This window comes from Diadema setosum, chromosome 7 (assembly GCF_964275005.1).
Source record: "Diadema setosum chromosome 7, eeDiaSeto1, whole genome shotgun sequence".
Classification (NCBI taxonomy): domain Eukaryota; kingdom Metazoa; phylum Echinodermata; class Echinoidea; order Diadematoida; family Diadematidae; genus Diadema; species Diadema setosum.
The window spans coordinates 26665524-26683193 of NC_092691.1; the positions used below are offsets into that span (position 1 = coordinate 26665524).

Consider the following 17670-nt stretch of genomic DNA (forward strand, 5'->3'; position numbering starts at 1 on the left):
CCTGAATTGGTACAAGAAATATAAAGCCCCTCCCCCCCCCCCCCCCCCAACTTTTCAAAACATGGCACTGATCATGTACAGTAGACCATTTTGGTAATGTATACCCACTTGTATTCTAATTCTATGCATGATTGATTTTGTTCATAAAAGTTGCCCTTAACCACACAGCTCGACAGAGTCTTGCTCTATCTAGCAACAACTATGTGATTTCCTGCCTAGATGGAACTTAGTGGGAGGTAACAGGTGAATGAAATCCTTTGTTCCTGGGCCGTAGGAAAAGAATGAATTGAAATGAATTTTGATACATAAACAGAAATGGTCTTTGGAAATCATCTTGTCTAAATAGAATGAAAGCATTTTATGATAGTAAGATTTAGTAGTCTTATCTTGCAGTGTCAGTCCTGCTGAAAATTGGGGGACTGATTGCAGTGCTTGCTTTTCTGAAAACTCGGGAGTGCACATCACTGAAGGCTGCAGAGACGAGGCAGGCTGGGCGACACAGGTTGGAACACAAAACTACACCATAATGATAATGCAATGGGCAGTGCAGCGAAGTATTCTGGAAAAGACATTTTTATTTACTTTGCAACACACTTCTAGAACGCACCATTGTTGCACTACATGGGGTACACTGAAAACAGACAGTCATTCCGTTTCTGCATAATTTCACATTTCAAAACATGACTACATGTACTTACCGATTTTCTCCTCTTCCTCTCTCTCTCTTTCTCTCTCTCTCACACACACACTTGGAGGGTGCTCTAATGTAATCATAATTTTCATTTCATTCTTATTCTGATTTAAATCATGACATACAAAAAAAAACATGTGAGTTTTACGTGATTAACCCTCATTTCTGCCCCAACTACAGTGACTAAATTCTGGATAAAAGACATGTACGAATATCTTATTTTATAAAAAAAAAAAAAGATCTCTGCCTACAGTCAGATCTATACTCAAAAATTGGCAGAACAATAATACTAACAATAAAAACATAGTGGAAAAACAAAATAAGCTCACTCAGTTGTTCAAAATCTCTCTCCTGGTGCTAATGTATGCCAGAGGAAATGCAAATGGTGACAGCCTTCATGATTTTCAGTAAATTAGAACAAAAACGGTTATTTTTTGATGTAGCACTGTGCAGTACATGTTGTACCTGTTTGCTTCTGAGCACGTGATTTTACACTAATTTTTTTTTTCTTTTTTTCTTTTTTGTAATGGTGGTGGGTGTATTGTGCGTGCTTTCTATACATCAATGGCCATACTGACGGAGTGGCATGTAGTAAATTAGGCTGGAGTAATTAAAGCTATGCTCTTGTTTCCCCTTTCTTTACTTTCCTGGCAAAGAGAAAATAAAATCTTCTTTTGGGAACTGTAGACCAGGAGAAATAGCACAACTTTGTGGCTTATCAAAATTCTTCTCTCTTCATAGCAAACATATCCTTCAAATTCAGAGCAACTCACAGATAAAGGGTGTACATGATGTAGGCACCTCCGACCCAATTTTGAAAGGAGATGTATACAAACTCCCTGCCTGAGGAAAGATCTGGGAAAACTTTTGTCTCCCCAGAGCCACACCTCCATAAAAAAAGGAGAAAAGAACAGAAACAATGCAGAATGACATTTAGCTACGTACCTTACATATACCTGCTAAGAATGGGATTGTCTATACATTGTAGACACTCGTTCAAAGCGGATTGCAAACACACTGGCAGGAAAAAAAAAAAAATTGTCATATCATTGATATCTGTGAAGAATTAGTTTGTATAGATGGCTGGTACTCTTATAGTAACTTCAAAGCTGTTATGATCAAATGAAATAAAAAAAACGGCAACAACTTTGACATAATACTGTGCATGTATTCAGGAAGGGAAAAAAAAAAGCAAAACTAAAGAGGCAGCAATGTAAAGAACCTGAGCTTTAAATTAATCACTCTCAGGTAGTTGTGTTTGGCAACAGCAAGACGGTTAGTGTAATTGAGGAGTTCTTTTAGTCCAAACCTGCTGCCTTCTTTTACGTAAAGAGTGATTTGCAATACTTGACAAGCTCTGGAGAAGTAAATACAGAACTATTTGAAATAATGGTACACATTGTAGTAATGAAACATTTCTCAAAAAATCTGAGCTGAACAAGCCACAGGCGTAATGGGAAACATCAATACCAATTATTATATTGTGCTGAGGACATTGACAAAAAGATGTTTGAAGAGCCGGGAAGGCAAGTTGATTCGCTGTGCGAAAATTGAATCTCACACTGTACACTGTGGCCATATGGCAACAAAAATACTGATAACATTTACATTATAATGATGGTCAACTGCAAACCTGTTTTCTCGTAAACTTGGTCCATAGCAAGCCTTCAAACATGATGCAATGTGTAGTAGTTTAATTTTGATAGTCCAATATATGATAAGATATTTTAGGAAATTGTTTGAATGTAAATTTGGAAAGTTTTTTTTCTTTTATTTCCCTCAGCCTTTAGGCTCTAACCCTCTAAATCCAAAAAACTGCATTCTGTAATTTGGTGCTGTATCTGTTTATTACAATTCGTAAGGGAGAGTAAAAAATAAATAAATAAATTTTTAAAAAAATCTTGTTGGTTAAAATTTATGAAACTATGACCTCCCCTTTGTATTGCATCATACAACAAAAGAAGGACTAAGGTGACTAGTAATTGTCAGCAAGTGTTTAACCCAACACACTGCGCTATGCAAATGGATAAATGGGACTCTTTGAATTTCATATATGATTGCTTGTTTTGGTTTAAGAATTTGCAAATTGTTTGAAATCCATGACTTAATTCTTAGATTGGCCAACATATATGAGAAGATTAAAGTTTGTGTGTTTCTCTCTGAACTTGGCAAATCTTTTGATTATTGTTTTGTCTAAATGATTTGTGCAGATTTAATAGATTGAACCAGTTCCATCCTGATGTTCCTTCAACATAGGATGGGCAGTCAAATTTCAGAGGGCCAATTAAATGAGGACCAGGGTCCCGTTTCATAAAACTTGTTATCAGTGACAACTGCCACATTTCTATGACAAATTTGCTCTCAGCCAATCTGATGCAAGGATTTCAGTAGCTTATAACAACTATGACAACTTGTCACTGACAACAAGTTTTATGAAATTGGTCCCAGGTGATAACTTCGGCAGCAAAATTGCCCAATGACCAGATGAGTTAACCAGAATTCTAGCTCTTGCCCTCAGTGCTAGTTTATCTTGCATCTATTAAAAATTTTGTCCCCTTTCACATGACATACCTCTCTGACTTCAATATCCGGTGTGTATAGTTTACAATGCAACGTGTCACAGAACAAGGTGCCCTTGGGGTAAAAAGACTCCGTGAGAACCTGCACACCTCAAGAGCATGTCTAAAGATAAGAGCATTAGTGTCATTTTCCTTGTTCAGAGACAACTTGAACACTGGGCAACTTAACTAGACATGAGAAAGAAAAACAAAATACAATACAAACCATCTATGCTGTATTCAATCTGCAAGATGTCAACTATACACATGGTTTGTGCTCTCCAACAAAACAAAAAAAAATAGTAAAAAGAAAAGGAGAGAAATAGATACAAATAAAAAACAGATAATGTGACTGAATGCAGTCAGTGTCCCAAAACATCTTTTTTTTTTTCTTTTTTTCAGACAAGGCAGACAAAACAGAAATATGTTGGAAGATTTCAGATACATCGTAATGACTGGCATTGTCCTTCGGGACGCATACTAGTCATGACTGGCCACAAAAGGAAAATTTCCAGAGACAGAGAGATGGACAGACAAACCATTTTCAGTCTGAACAAATAGCACTTGCATTTGCACTAGGTTGCACACGTGTCTTCTCGTTACAGGGGTGTTTTGCTACATACATACCCTGCTGAAAAGACTTGAAACGATATCAAGGGGGAAAAAAAATGTTCTCTATAAAGGCAGAATGAGGTGTAACTTGCACAGACAAAACACAATAGTTTTATAAAAACTGACGAAGCACCTCGTAAATCAAATAACAAGGATGAGGTAACGATCTAAAATGCATAACAGAGTCTGGTCCTTGGTAATGTTAAATATCTCATACAAAATAATGGAATACAAAGGAAAAAATGTAAAAAAACAAAAACAAAAAGAAAATGTGTTGGTAGACTCCTTCGGTATAATGGCAAGACATGTGATGTTGCAATGGATCAAAAATGTAACAAACTATATGAACTACACATAGAATATTGACGTTCAGCTAGACATACGTATTTAAAACCTGTGCAACTACGTATAAAGTCTACAAAATACTTTTAAACAACAACACAATAACCCAACAGAATTCTAAACGTAGGAAAATCATAAAAGGCTGCAGTATACTACACGTAGTATTCATCATGCTTGTGTAGCTAAGACACGCGCAAGCACACAAGATAAAAGTCTTTGCGTTTTGTGCTTTGACAATGAGCAGAGAAATCATGTGAAGGGATGCACAGACGGATCTAGAGACCGGTGAGACTGGTGAACGTAGCAGATGTACCAATATGAGCCATCGTGGTTTTGCTTCTTGCACTTTTGGGCATTTCACACATAATATTCACTGTCGATCGTAAGTTGACCAAAATAGTGGAGAATTCATTATGGCCTCCTTTCCAGGCTGGTAAAAAGATCATACTACACTGTCAAAGACAAATAAAATATTAAGTAAATAAAACATACAGTGGCGAACATCTGTGTGCAACAAATGTATTGTTCAGTGCCCATAAACATACAATTTCCTCATAAGCTTTCAAGAAAAACAGACTAGCATAGTTAAACTTAAAGCTTCATATACCATTAGACATACAAGTAACACTTCTACAGGAGCACAATGACATACATGTACATAAACACACATGTACATGTATACTTAGTTTAAACTTTAACATTATCATTCTACCAGTAGGTGTATGTAGCATGTCTATTACAGCTAAAACATGATATTTCTTCATGTCACTAACACTTACACTCATACACAGTGTACATGTACATGTAAATAACTTATAAAAATGCCAGCATTTTTACATTATAATAGAGCAAAAGGCATAAAGTCTCTGCATGTATGTACATCATCAATGGCACAAACACATACCGTGTGTGCTTTGCATAAGGACACATATTCATATATATTTGCAATCCTCTCTTGCTTCCTATTTTTGCTTTCTAAAATAAATGAGTTTATGTATCTCTCTCTCTCTCTCTATAATCTAATTTCATATAAAACATACTCTAGCTACACACGAGATTCTCTGGGAAGAAAAATAGGATTTCCTTTCAAAAAAACAAAAATAGACTTGCTTCTGAGTTTCTATACCGACTGTTCAAAATACAGAGCGCCACTCGGTACTCGGCAGAAAAGTTTGCAAATGACGACAGGACAGAAATGTCTTGAAATGTGAATTAGTCTCTGGGTGCACTGGCCATTTCAGTTTGGTTTTTAAAATACATAATTTATGAGCAAAATTCTTCCCACTGTGATCTTCAGTGCCTGCTGGCCCTAACACATTGTTGCATTCCCTCATGAAGCACAGCTTTGCGGGAAAAGCTATTGCGTGGCATGTCATGGAGACATACAACCAAATAACTGCACAAACACGCTCTGGAACTGCCCAAAGCATCATCTTCTGGGGCAACTCCAAATTGCATAGCAACTACCCACAAACACTAGAGCCAACACGTTCGTGTAACATAACCTTCACCTCCCAGGCAGTACATGCTAATAGTTCTGGAATGCAACAGATTGTGGGGTATTTGACACTTGACCGAAACACCTACAAAACAACCGAGGTTGAGGCCTAATCAATTACCCTCCCCACCTTCACAAAGCACACCACACTTTATGCTACAAACTTTGAACATCAATACATTCACATGAGTTCACGTACAGTACAAACATTGTCAAACGCAATACTGGAAAAATTCGCCTGACTGACATATTCTTTGATGGATTCATTGTAGAACTGCACATCTTTCGGTGAACCTTGAGAACATTACCACTCTAGGGATAAAACTGGCACTTTAGGAGTAAACTGGTCCGGCATGCATGTTACAAGTCTTTTGTTGGATAAAGTGCTAGTGAATTTTTTTTTTTTCCCCTGCAAGTATCAACAATGAAAAAAGAAGAAGATATAAATGATGGCAAACATTCAAATTCCAGTGTGTAGATAAATACTTTGTATTCAATCTGTCCTAATAACACAACAATGTTCACAAATTCCACGAACAGCTGGAACGAAGGAAGCACAAAACTAGAACATAGAATTGCTGGCATGGCTGATTACAGCAGTACCCAAAATGAATTGCACTCATTTTATATCTTTTTTTTTTCCTTTTTTTTTCAATTGCCAGTTGTGCAAGTCACCTTTCCCCTTTACCATGTACACATGAAAAAAAAATATAACCATAGGCGCGTTCAAGCGCTCTCCTAAAGCGACCTGTACCATACCGTACCCGCGCCAGAGGAGCCTTCGAATGCTCCTAAAGTCTACCATACCAAACTGTCCCGAGCCAAAACTGGACAATTTCCCGATGTGCTCCAAAAGAGTACCAACAGTTCGTGCGTGAGAATGTGCATATATAATGCACATACATCATAATGCAAAGCGCTCATTTTGTTTGTTTGGGACAGCTGTAAGTAGTTCAAGCACACCAGACGAATGATCCTCTTGCTACACAATGCATGACCTCTTCTAAAAATAACTCATAAGGTACGTTTCTCAACAGAGCGCTTGAACACTCCAAAATTGGCACAGTACAGTATAGTACACTTTAGATCAGTTCGCTTTGGTTCGCTTTAGAGCGCTCGAACGCAGCCAATGTGATAATGCTGTACCACACACACATACAGTGACAACAAAGAAGCAATTCTGGCATGATATCAAGCTTTTGTCCCTCGTAAAACTGACAGTGGTAGCTTGCAGAGAAAGCTGGAATGGTCCACAATCTCTGGATGCATTTTTAAAGAATGCATGTATTTAAGCACCATGTCAAAATGGGGCTATTGTAGTTAGCACAAATGGTAAAATCCAACAGTGTAATTGTTGATATGGTTTTACTGTACATGTAAAGGAGAGCATGGACCCTATGATGATAAAGATAATTGAAGAACAGTGGAAGAAATGGATCCTCAAACCTTGCAGCGGAAATGCCGAGTTAACAGGAAATGGAACCACACCATTTTTTAAGGGTTTTGTGATGCACAGTACACTTCAAATACACATAGCTTTGAGTTTGTAGGATCGAGTATCATTTCTGTCATGAAGACTCTTTGCTTTTATCTCTTATGATTTATATATCAGGAGTCAATCAATATGATCACTTATTCACTCATGTGTAACAGCAACATCTGTGTCATTCACATTTCTACCAGATTTTAATACAATTGTTCTTTTTGCCTGTACGGGTCTTGTAGCAGTAAGTCTTGTATTCAAACACAAAGAGTCATACAAAGAGTCATTAAATACCAGTGTATCAAATACACTGTTGACATATTGCGAAAATGATACCAAGTAGTAGCAAAAGGAGAGTTGTAGCAATTCTACAACCCCCCCCCCCATGCAACTTTGTTACCAAGCACTCCCTACTTTGAAAAAGATATCAAAAGCTGTTTTGACATATGTCACTTTATACAGTCTTAATTCTAAAGATGTCAATATTTCTTCAATGTTTGGACCTCATTGTTGCAAGGTTTTCAAGTTGGCAGCACACCCAGAATTACTAAGACAACCATACCTTGGTCGCTTGACCGCTGCTACAATGCACTTACTTCAGCACATGATGGCGATAGAAACATAGCAACAACAGCAGACACATACTATCGTTTGGATGACGTGCATATACCCAGAGTGAAGTGATATTCCATTCTCTGAGGGCTTCAATCACTGGACAGGAAAGGTCAAAGGAATGTATGGAAAAACCACTGATCTCCATAGGAAGTATGTAGATATCTCATTGGCCAATCGCTTTGAAGCCACCATGCCGCCATCTTACCACGCGCAATGCCCATACACTTGTGTACAGAGCTCACAACATCAAGTGATCTTTGTGTCGGTCTCTCCTGGAAAATGCTTTCAAGTACCCATAGAGTGTGCCTGGCAAGATGGTGGGGCAGCGGCTTCACTTGTTTGTACAGCGCGAATGGGACGATGAGATATCCAGATACTTTCTACAGAGATCAGTGGGTAAAACAAATGGACAAACTGAACCTTTTGTAGCAAAGAACGAAAAAGGAGATGAAACACTATGCTTCGACCAGGCATGCATGTTCTGCACATGTGTGACAGACACTGTCGTACCAGGATTACCCTTTATACCAGGATTACCCCTACCAGGATTACCCTTACCAGAATAACCCACAACATAAAGGACTTGGTATCAAAGGCACCGGCCTCATGGTGAAACTTTGATTCCTTCAAAGCCAAAATATTTTTTTCCAGATTGTGCAAGCAATGTGAAAAAGTAACCATCCCGACCAAATGCCACCCATGTCCAAGCAACAGAAGTAATAAAGCGTGAGGGTTGCAAGTTTTGTCAAGTCATTCGAGCTGTGCTTGTCAATCTTTCCAGAAAGCCAATCATTTAGCCTTTATCAATGACAACTGCTTCTGCAAAACTGATTTTGCCTTAAACAAATATCCACATATTTTCTGCACTTTCTACACTGTACGCAAGCCAACATTCAGAGGTCCCGTCATCCTTTCTTCTGTTGGTTTCATTTACGTTTTATGAAAGTTGAATTGGACACACTAATGAACAGGTTTCAACGTGGAAAAAAGAAGGTGAGAGATAACCTCATAAACTGCATATTTGCATGACAAAGTTTGTCATGGAGACAAAAGAGTCCCTAAAATGCTTGTGCATGACATCGTGGAAAAAAAAGCACCACCTTTGAGACATGAACTTTTTAAAAGGCTACAGTGCAATATGCTACCATGTGACATAGCTGCCAATGGTATCTTACTATTGGAGAGATAATGGTGAGTCTAGGGCATACACTACCTACTACTTAGCATTACCACTGGACGATCCAACAAAATACATATGGCAGGCAGCCAGTGATAGAAATACCATTTGTGATCTGGGTACTTGTGCTTACTTACAATCATTGCTCTGTGAGTCTTTAAACAGTGCCACAGCACACGCATGTGCTCACAATACAATTAAGGATTACAGATGCAAGCCAGAAGCGAGCGTGAACCCCCACGAGGGGTGCGGCAAAAGGAGTTTTCCCACGTCGAAAAGCAACGACACCATTCGCCACATTGCCCCGGAACCTTTTCCGCCGACACCCCCCACCGAGCGAGAGTGCGCTCACCGCGACATGAAGTGGTTGAGCATGGTGCGAATCTTGGCGAACGTCGGCCGTTTGTGGGCGTTGATGTCCCAGCAGTCCTTCATGACTTTGTACATGTAGTCCGGGCAGCCTTCCGGGGACTCCATCCTGTAGCCTTTTTCTACGTAAGCCACCACTTCAGACAAGGGCTGGGTGTAAAGCAGGGAAAGGATAAAAAAGATGGGAGGGGGGGGGGATAATTTGGGGGAAATAAGAGTGATACATGTACCAAACTTACTAATCTACGAACAGTCAATGATAATACAAAATTTCAAACAAGGCAAACGTTTAGATGCTGTTTCAATGAATTGAAACCCAGTAGCACAGAGTATCTTATCTATAATGGAATGTAAACTTTTTGTTCATTGCATGAATGAAGAATCATTCATTATTTGTTTTATACAACACCTCAGATATAGATGAGCCTTGTCCAAGCCAAGGCCTGAATGAAATTGCAACCCTCTCTAGGGGAAGACCAGCATGGTAAAACTGGTCAATTATTGCCTGTGTTATGGATTTTCCTGTGTGCATGATTGTTGAATGGGAGCAACACAACGGCAACACAACCATCAAATTTGTTTTTTGGGGCATTCCATGTAATACTCCACAGATTTCTGCCACAATATTAAAGAGCTTTTCCAGGACTAGGTCAAGAAATAATCACACTAAATGTAACTCGGAACATCTGTAGTTCATACTGACAGATAAGGAATGAGTTTAATAGGAGACCAGAAGTTAGAAAAATCAGATTTTTGTTTGGTTCTTTGTTTGCTGCAGTTTTGTTGTGCATTTGTTTGTTTGTTTGTTTGTTTCAGGGAAGAGGGCTAGTCTTCGTAGTTTAAGAACTTGTCAAATATCCTTACCACTCTTGGATATGGCACTCTGCCAAAGGAATACAGCTCCCATAGAAGGATTCCGTAGCTCCACACGTCAGACATGGAAGAAAACTCCTAATCACAAACACAATAGAAGGGGAAACACGATTACAAAATTGCAACAGAATACAAAATTATAATGGAAAAAAGAAGAAATCATTCCAAGAGCACTATTACTACCGCTTACCAATCCTGTTGCCTTTGAGCTTTTAAAGGGTCGCCATTTTGTTTCATTACATTTTTGCATGTTTGTGCATTTGCACTCTCTCTTGCAAATTTGATCTGTTTTCCCCTCATAGATGGAACAGTTTTGGCATTGCTTGCTCAATCCACAGGTAGTTCAATAGGTCAGTCTGTAGTGGATGCCTTATACTGAAATTCACTGGGTCGAAAACTTATGGTGTCATGGCATACACCTTGAGCTCTGTTCATTCGTTCTATGAACGGAAACACTGGAACTCACAATATAGAAAGCATTTATCGTGTGTGTACGAGTGCACACACAAAAAAATTTCTCTTCATGAAATGGCAAAAGAGCCAATATGGGGAAAAATAGTGAAATTGCAGCATTTCCCTTGACCTTTGACCCATAGCCTAAACCTTTTCCTATGGAATCGCTGTGCAGTAGTACATTTCAATACCACTTTCTATTACAAGGATACATTTAGTCCTTTCTAAAGCATGGAGAAAATAGTGTAATTTCAGCACTAAATACAATTGTAGTAAGACTTTAGCATTTCAACCTGAACTTTGACCCTCAACCTTTTACCTAATGACTCAAAACTTCCAAAGAGAAGCACTGTCAGGCAATACATTGTATATGTACTAAGTTTCATGGAGATACCTTGAGGTATTTTGAGATAAGGAGGAAAAAAAAAAGTGAAATCTTTAGCATTTTCAGCTGGCCTCTGACCCCATGGCATGTAACTTTCCCTAGAAAATCTTTATCTGGTAATACATGTATACAGTAAGTTTGATGAAAATACTTTTAGACATTCTGGAGATACATGCATGGGAGAAATAATGCAATTTTAGAATTTAACCTTCACTTAACGACCTTTGACCATAAGCATGTGCGACTACAAGTTGATAGGCACAGCTTCGTTCACTCATACATACATAGGCCAAGTTTCATTTGGATACCTCAAACGGTTCTTAATTTAATATAAAGTCCACAAAATTGATTTCAGATGAATGGATGGATGGACAACACAAAAGCATAATCCTCTGGCGACACTTCCTGGCGGAGGGATAGAAATATCTTATTATAACCTACTCTTAAATGAACAGAGCCTGAAATTCATTTAAATTTACTGTCCTACATGTGTACATTTCCCTTCAAATTTCTACCAAAAATTTGAGCAAACTCCTGGCAGGCACTTCTCGGCCTTCTTATGCAAACTTCTTTTCTTAATATTCCACATTCCGCAAGATGAAGCCGAAACGACGCGCCCACCTTCTTGCGCAGTGCTTCCGGCGAGGTCCACTTGATGGGGAACTTGCCCCCTTCCTGGTTAAGGGTGGCCTCCTGGGACAGGCCAAAGTCGGAGACCTTGGCCACGTCCTGCTCCGACACCAGGATGTTGCGGGCCGCGAGGTCCCGATGCACAAACTTCTGCTCCTCTAGGTAGGCCATGCCATTGCACACGTCACTGGCAGATAATGTGAAACAGATGAAATGATTATTACCTCTGCCAGGGAAAGATGAGGTTTAGCGATCATCGGGGTTGGTCTGTCTGTTTGCAAAATAACTCAAAAAGTTGTGAACGGATTTGAATGAAACTTGCAGGAAAAGTCGATAATGACACAGGGGAACAGATGAATCAATTTTGGTAGTGACCCAGGAATTTTTATAAGGTGTTTTTGAAGGATTTTTGCTCTTTTGGCATATAAGGTCAATGAACTTGGGAGTTCTAGCTGCGCGTACTGGAGGCTTACATATGCGCACTAAGTGTGTGCTCTGCTCAGGCAAGGCACAGCACAGCTGGAGTCGGATGACATTACAAAAGGCTTCTATATTGGAAAATTTTATCCGTGTATGGGTGGTTCCAATTGTTGGCTTGGCAGAGTTCTGCGCTCTCCAAGTGCTTTTCTAGATGTGTAAATTCATGTGATTTATCAGAAATATCACAATACTGAATCACGCAAAATGTGCACACATACATACTTACAATGTATATTTATCATCACCTGGCAAAGCACATAATAAAGCATATTATACAAATAATGACTGCTATTAGGGGCACAGTTAAAATTATGGGCCCAAGGTGATGGTTATGGTTTTCACATCACCGAGGGCCTACATAATATTAACTGCGCCCCAAATATCAAGCAGTCATTATTTGTTTTATATACCGAAAATATAGATTCCGAAATATAGATACCGAAAATATAGATTCTAGTCTCTTTTACAGCACTCATAATCAATGTTGATCGACAGCGCGGCGGTCATATCATTGGTGCGTACATGAGTGATCATCTATATGACAATGTGTACATACAGCTGAACAGTGTACGGGGTTGCGACTGGCTCCAAACATATTTACAGGGCACAGTGACCGCTAGTCTCTTTTACAGCACGCTGATCGAATGCGCGGCGGTCGTATCATTGGTGCGTACATATGAGCGATCTATGTGTACGGGGTCGCGACTGTCTCCAAACCTATTTACAGGGCACAGTTGATTTACTGTGCCCCGGTACCGGGCACAGTAGATCAAAAATGGGGCACAGCTATTTTCATGACTCCGCTTTTAACCAATCAGATGAGAGGATTCTATATATGAGGTATATAATATACAATTGTGCATGCAATATCATGCACTCATTGTAATAGTACATAGACCTCTTGATCTGCATGCATTTTCATAGGCCCCACTAGAGCTACACTGTATTATCGATTTGTTCCCCATGCCAAAATCAACAGTAGGTCCTATGGGGCACGGCCATGCCCTACATGATCATGTGATGCAGTCTAATCACTCACAATGCATTTCGTACTTATTTACTATATCCATACATGTACATGCATGTACATACACTAGCACATTAGAAAATAATATCAAATGTTCTAGCACTTTGATACATAGATACGTATTGGTATGTATTGAATTTCTTGAAAAATACAAAACAAATATTGTACGTGTTCCTTTCAAGTTTAGATGTGCTTTTATAGCCATCCTGTTGTTGTTTTTTTATTAGTTCCTTTTGTCCATACACACTGAAGATACATGTACATTTCTGTTTTGAAGACATAAAGAGAATACAAAAAAAAAAAATCTAAGGCGTCATCTAACTCACTTTCTATTTCTGAAAGTCAGCCATAAAAGCAATTAGCCCATATAATTCTGTAACTGATGACAACTGACATTAAAGGAGATGGCTAGTAACTGATCAGTAGGAATCAGTGGGAATGCTGGGGGATGATTGTTCCAATCCTTGTGGCATTCATTTAAGAGTACATTATATATCTATTGTGTGAAAATTATTTGCTTCAGAATGGTCTCATATTTAAGTAATGTGCAGTTCAGTGTTTCCAGGTTAGCATGCCTGTACAGTGACTGCGCGATCATTAACGGGGCCATTAACAATCGCCCCAAAAATCAACTTTGTAATTTCAACTCTGCCTCAGGCACTTGACACAGATTTCACTACAAATATTAAATCCACGCTTCACAATACTTTGTTAAATCAAAGTGCATTCTAGCCTGAGAAAAAAAAAATATGTGTGGTCAAACAATTCCAAGGATATACTTCAATCTAATTTTGCCACCACTCTCTCTGAGGTGCAAATCGACCATACCAAACCCTTGAATAGGTTGTCCGGTCTGTTTTCATTGATATCTCACCTGGCGAATTTGAGTAGATGTCTCGGCGTTATTACATTGCGACCTCTCGATCTTAAGTAGTCAACCAGATTGCCCTGAAAGAGAAAATACCAGTTGATCTTGGATAGCCATCCACAACTGACCCTTCCTTTTGTCATTAGCAGACAAAGAAAGAAAGAAACAGGAACTGCTCCATAGCATGCCACTTGTAATTAGTCAGGCACTGCTATGTTCAAGTACCTTGTACACATTGTTCTTGTACATTGTACAAAAATGAACAATTTCCTCATTTCTGTGCAATCAATTTCTGAATGTTATAGCTATTAAAGGAAACCAAAACCAAAAGAGCAATGTGGATTGACTGAAAGCAGCGACATTAGAAGAACACATCAGTGAAAGTTTGAGGAAAATCGGAAAACTGATGCAAAAGTTATTAATTTTTAAAGTTTTGGTGTTGTAATGACTGGATAAGGAGACTACTAGGATTCATGATGTCATGTGTGGACAACAATATAAAGAAAATATAATGAGAAGTCCACAAAAATTCATTTTTCATGGAAATTACACATTCCATCAACTTGACACTGACATGTTACGTGTAGTAATTATTCCCCCTGCTTTCTTGGAAAGCGGTTAGTCAGTGCTCTTTCATTATGCTGGAAAAGTGAAAGCATGTTGAATTTTCTTTAAACTGTTGTCCACACATATGTCATAAACTTAAGTAGTCTCCTTCTCCAGTGGTTCCAACACCAAAACTTTAAAAATTCATAACTTTTGCATCGATTGTCCGATTTTCCTCAAACTTTCACTGATGTGCTATACTAATGTTGCTGCTTTCACTCAATCCACACTTCTCTTTGGGTTTTGGTTTCCTTTAAGATATCAAAGTCAAGAATTCAGAGACTCTGCACAAGTTTACATGCTGGATGCTGTTAAGTACACAGTTCCTCTTACTACCATTAGTGACTACAATGTGTATCATCATCAGTCTCATGCCTTCACTCACTTCCAATACATAGTTCAATTTTGAAGAAATACTGTGCAATTTACTGTTGCTGCTGTCATTTTTCTATTCTCTTCTTCTCTGTGTAATGATTTACATTTTCATATTAAAGGAAAACATCAGCATGCATGTATGCTGCCAATGTCTTTATTCTCAATTATAAAGGGTGTAAGGATTATGAGCCTTGGCACAAGCACGTGCCCATAAGTGTTGATGGAAAACAGGCTCTGATTGGCATCATATTTCACACTTCGAGTGTGGTGCCTCTTATTTGCATCTAATAGTTCCTTCAATGAATATGTTTTACTTCCTTCTACCATTAATCTTAGGTACAAGTGAAAGGATACGCCCAGATAAACAAGTGCACTTACCAAAAAGCACAAACAACAAACAAGTTTTGAAACCAATGGTGTTATAAAATGATTGAGGAAATGTTATAAGAAGTAAGTTCAATGAGTTTTGCTTTGAAAATGCAATATTTGGGTTCTCTCTTTTTAAATACTATTTCATTACAGTCTATCTTCCATTCTGTGCCTTTACATCATATCCACTCACCTTTGACATAAATTCCAGCACAATGTACAGAGGATTTCCCAAAACAACACCTAAGAGTTGAACCAAGTTTGGGTGTTTTAATGTCCTGAAAGAAAAAGCAAATGAATAAAGTATAAATTAAGTAGTTAGGGAAATAGTGCTGATATAAAAGTGACAGGGTCTTGTCGTGCACTCAGATGAAACTATATGTTATATATGATAACCACCTGCAATGCATACTAAGGATTCTAATTTTTTGCAATCACTATCACGTAAACATAGTGACAATCTCAATTACAATCACAATTACAATTATAATCATTATTACAATTAAAAATAGTAATCGTGGATAGTCACGTTCAAAATTGCAATCCCTATCACTTCATCAGAATAAGAATCACAATCATTTATCACAATCACAAACAAAATCACAATCACAATCAAAGTTACAATCACAATCACATACGATCAGGATAACGACCATGAGCATGACCGCGACTGCAACCGCAACCATAACCATAACCTTAACCAAAACCTCAACTACAACCAAAACCAAAACCACAACCACAACCACAACCACAACCACAACCACAACCACAACCACAACCACAACCACAACCACAACCACAACCACAATCACAATCACAATCACAATCACAATCACAATCACAACCACAACCACAACCACAACCACAACCACAACCACAACCACAACCACAACCACCATCACCATCACCATCACCATCACCATCACCATCACCATCACCATCACCATCACAATCACAATCACAATCACAATCACAATCACCATCACCATCACAATCACAATCACAATCACAATCACAACCACAATCATGATCACCTGTCTATCATAATCAGAATCACAAGTGCAATGACAACTACCCCATGCTTCCAGTCAAAACATCTGCCTACGGTGGCATTTATGCTCAATTTGCAAAGGTAGAATCAGCGTTTTAAAACGTCGATCCAAAACGCCATTCACAGGGTATCGCTTATGCTCAATTTTTGCACGCTGAAGAAAAAGCCGATACAAGCTAACATGCACTGTGCACTGTTGAAAGAAATACTATTAACCCCTATTGTAGCAAGCTGTTCAGCGTATGCAATGTTGTGTAATGCTTCCCCACTGAACATGATTAGATAGAATCAGCGATCGTAAACATCTTTTTGTGAATCTTTGAAACAGCATTTATAGCACAGAGAGTCGGAACGTAACCATGTTTTGCACTACTGTAAAAGTGGATAAATTTCGCGTGATTAATTTTTCGTGCTCTGCCAGATAAGAAGAGTTTCGCACGTTTATAATTCCGCAGAATCAAGACGTCAACTACTGGAACATACGGCAGGTAAAAATATTCACGGACTTTTATTTTCGCAAAAGTTTCTCATTGCTGAAATGCACAAAAATTTCCACTTTTACAGTAATCATGGTTCACAACACTGATTATGGCCAAAAAAAAGCTTCACACAAACACACCCCAAGAGATTCTTGCCCCCTGGGTACTCACGTCATGACGGATGCCTCTGCTAGGAATGCCTGTGCTGCTGTACTGTTGTCTTTCACTTGCTTGATGGCTACTTTCTTGCCTTGGTATGTCCCCTCCAATACATCTGTATTTCAAAAAATATACATATACAAGTATATGCTTCTCTTTCCCAACTCACGAATGCATCTCTTGTAAGAGGATGTAGGGTGCGGTTCTATGGACATGTACATGTAAACAAATGCAAATACTCACATAGAGTATGCTTTCGTGTCATTTTTTTAAATAATTGCAAAAATAATCATTATCATTAATAAATAATAATAATAATTTAATAACAAGCAAAAGCAAAAGGGGAGAACAACAAGCTGTAGAGAGACCATATACAAGATATAATCATTAATGTCTTCTACTCACACACAAATGAATTAAGCAAAAAATCTTTGCAGATTGCTCACATTATCTCTTCGGGACCCTCATTTTAGTCCTGATTCAGGGAAAATTGACAAACTTTGCTGAGAATCTATGACAGTTCATATGCAACAGAATATATTTCACATTACACACATGTATCACTGCACA

At 38.5% G+C, this 17670-nt stretch overlaps 1 protein-coding gene across 1 annotated transcript in view; it reads right to left on the bottom strand.

Moving 5' to 3' along the window:
- Window positions 1-9324: 9324 nt before the first annotated feature.
- The window catches only part of LOC140231150 (tyrosine-protein kinase CSK-like), a 48660-nt gene continuing 40314 nt past the window's right edge, over window positions 9325-17670 (bottom strand). The window contains exons 8-13 of the mRNA XM_072311300.1: window positions 17113-17215; window positions 15605-15689; window positions 14068-14141; window positions 11678-11873; window positions 10210-10296; window positions 9325-9495 (exon numbers count right to left, since the gene is read on the bottom strand). Coding sequence (XP_072167401.1) covers window positions 9325-9495; window positions 10210-10296; window positions 11678-11873; window positions 14068-14141; window positions 15605-15689; window positions 17113-17215 — 716 coding nt within the window. The remainder of the gene's footprint in view (window positions 9496-10209; window positions 10297-11677; window positions 11874-14067; window positions 14142-15604; window positions 15690-17112; window positions 17216-17670) is intronic.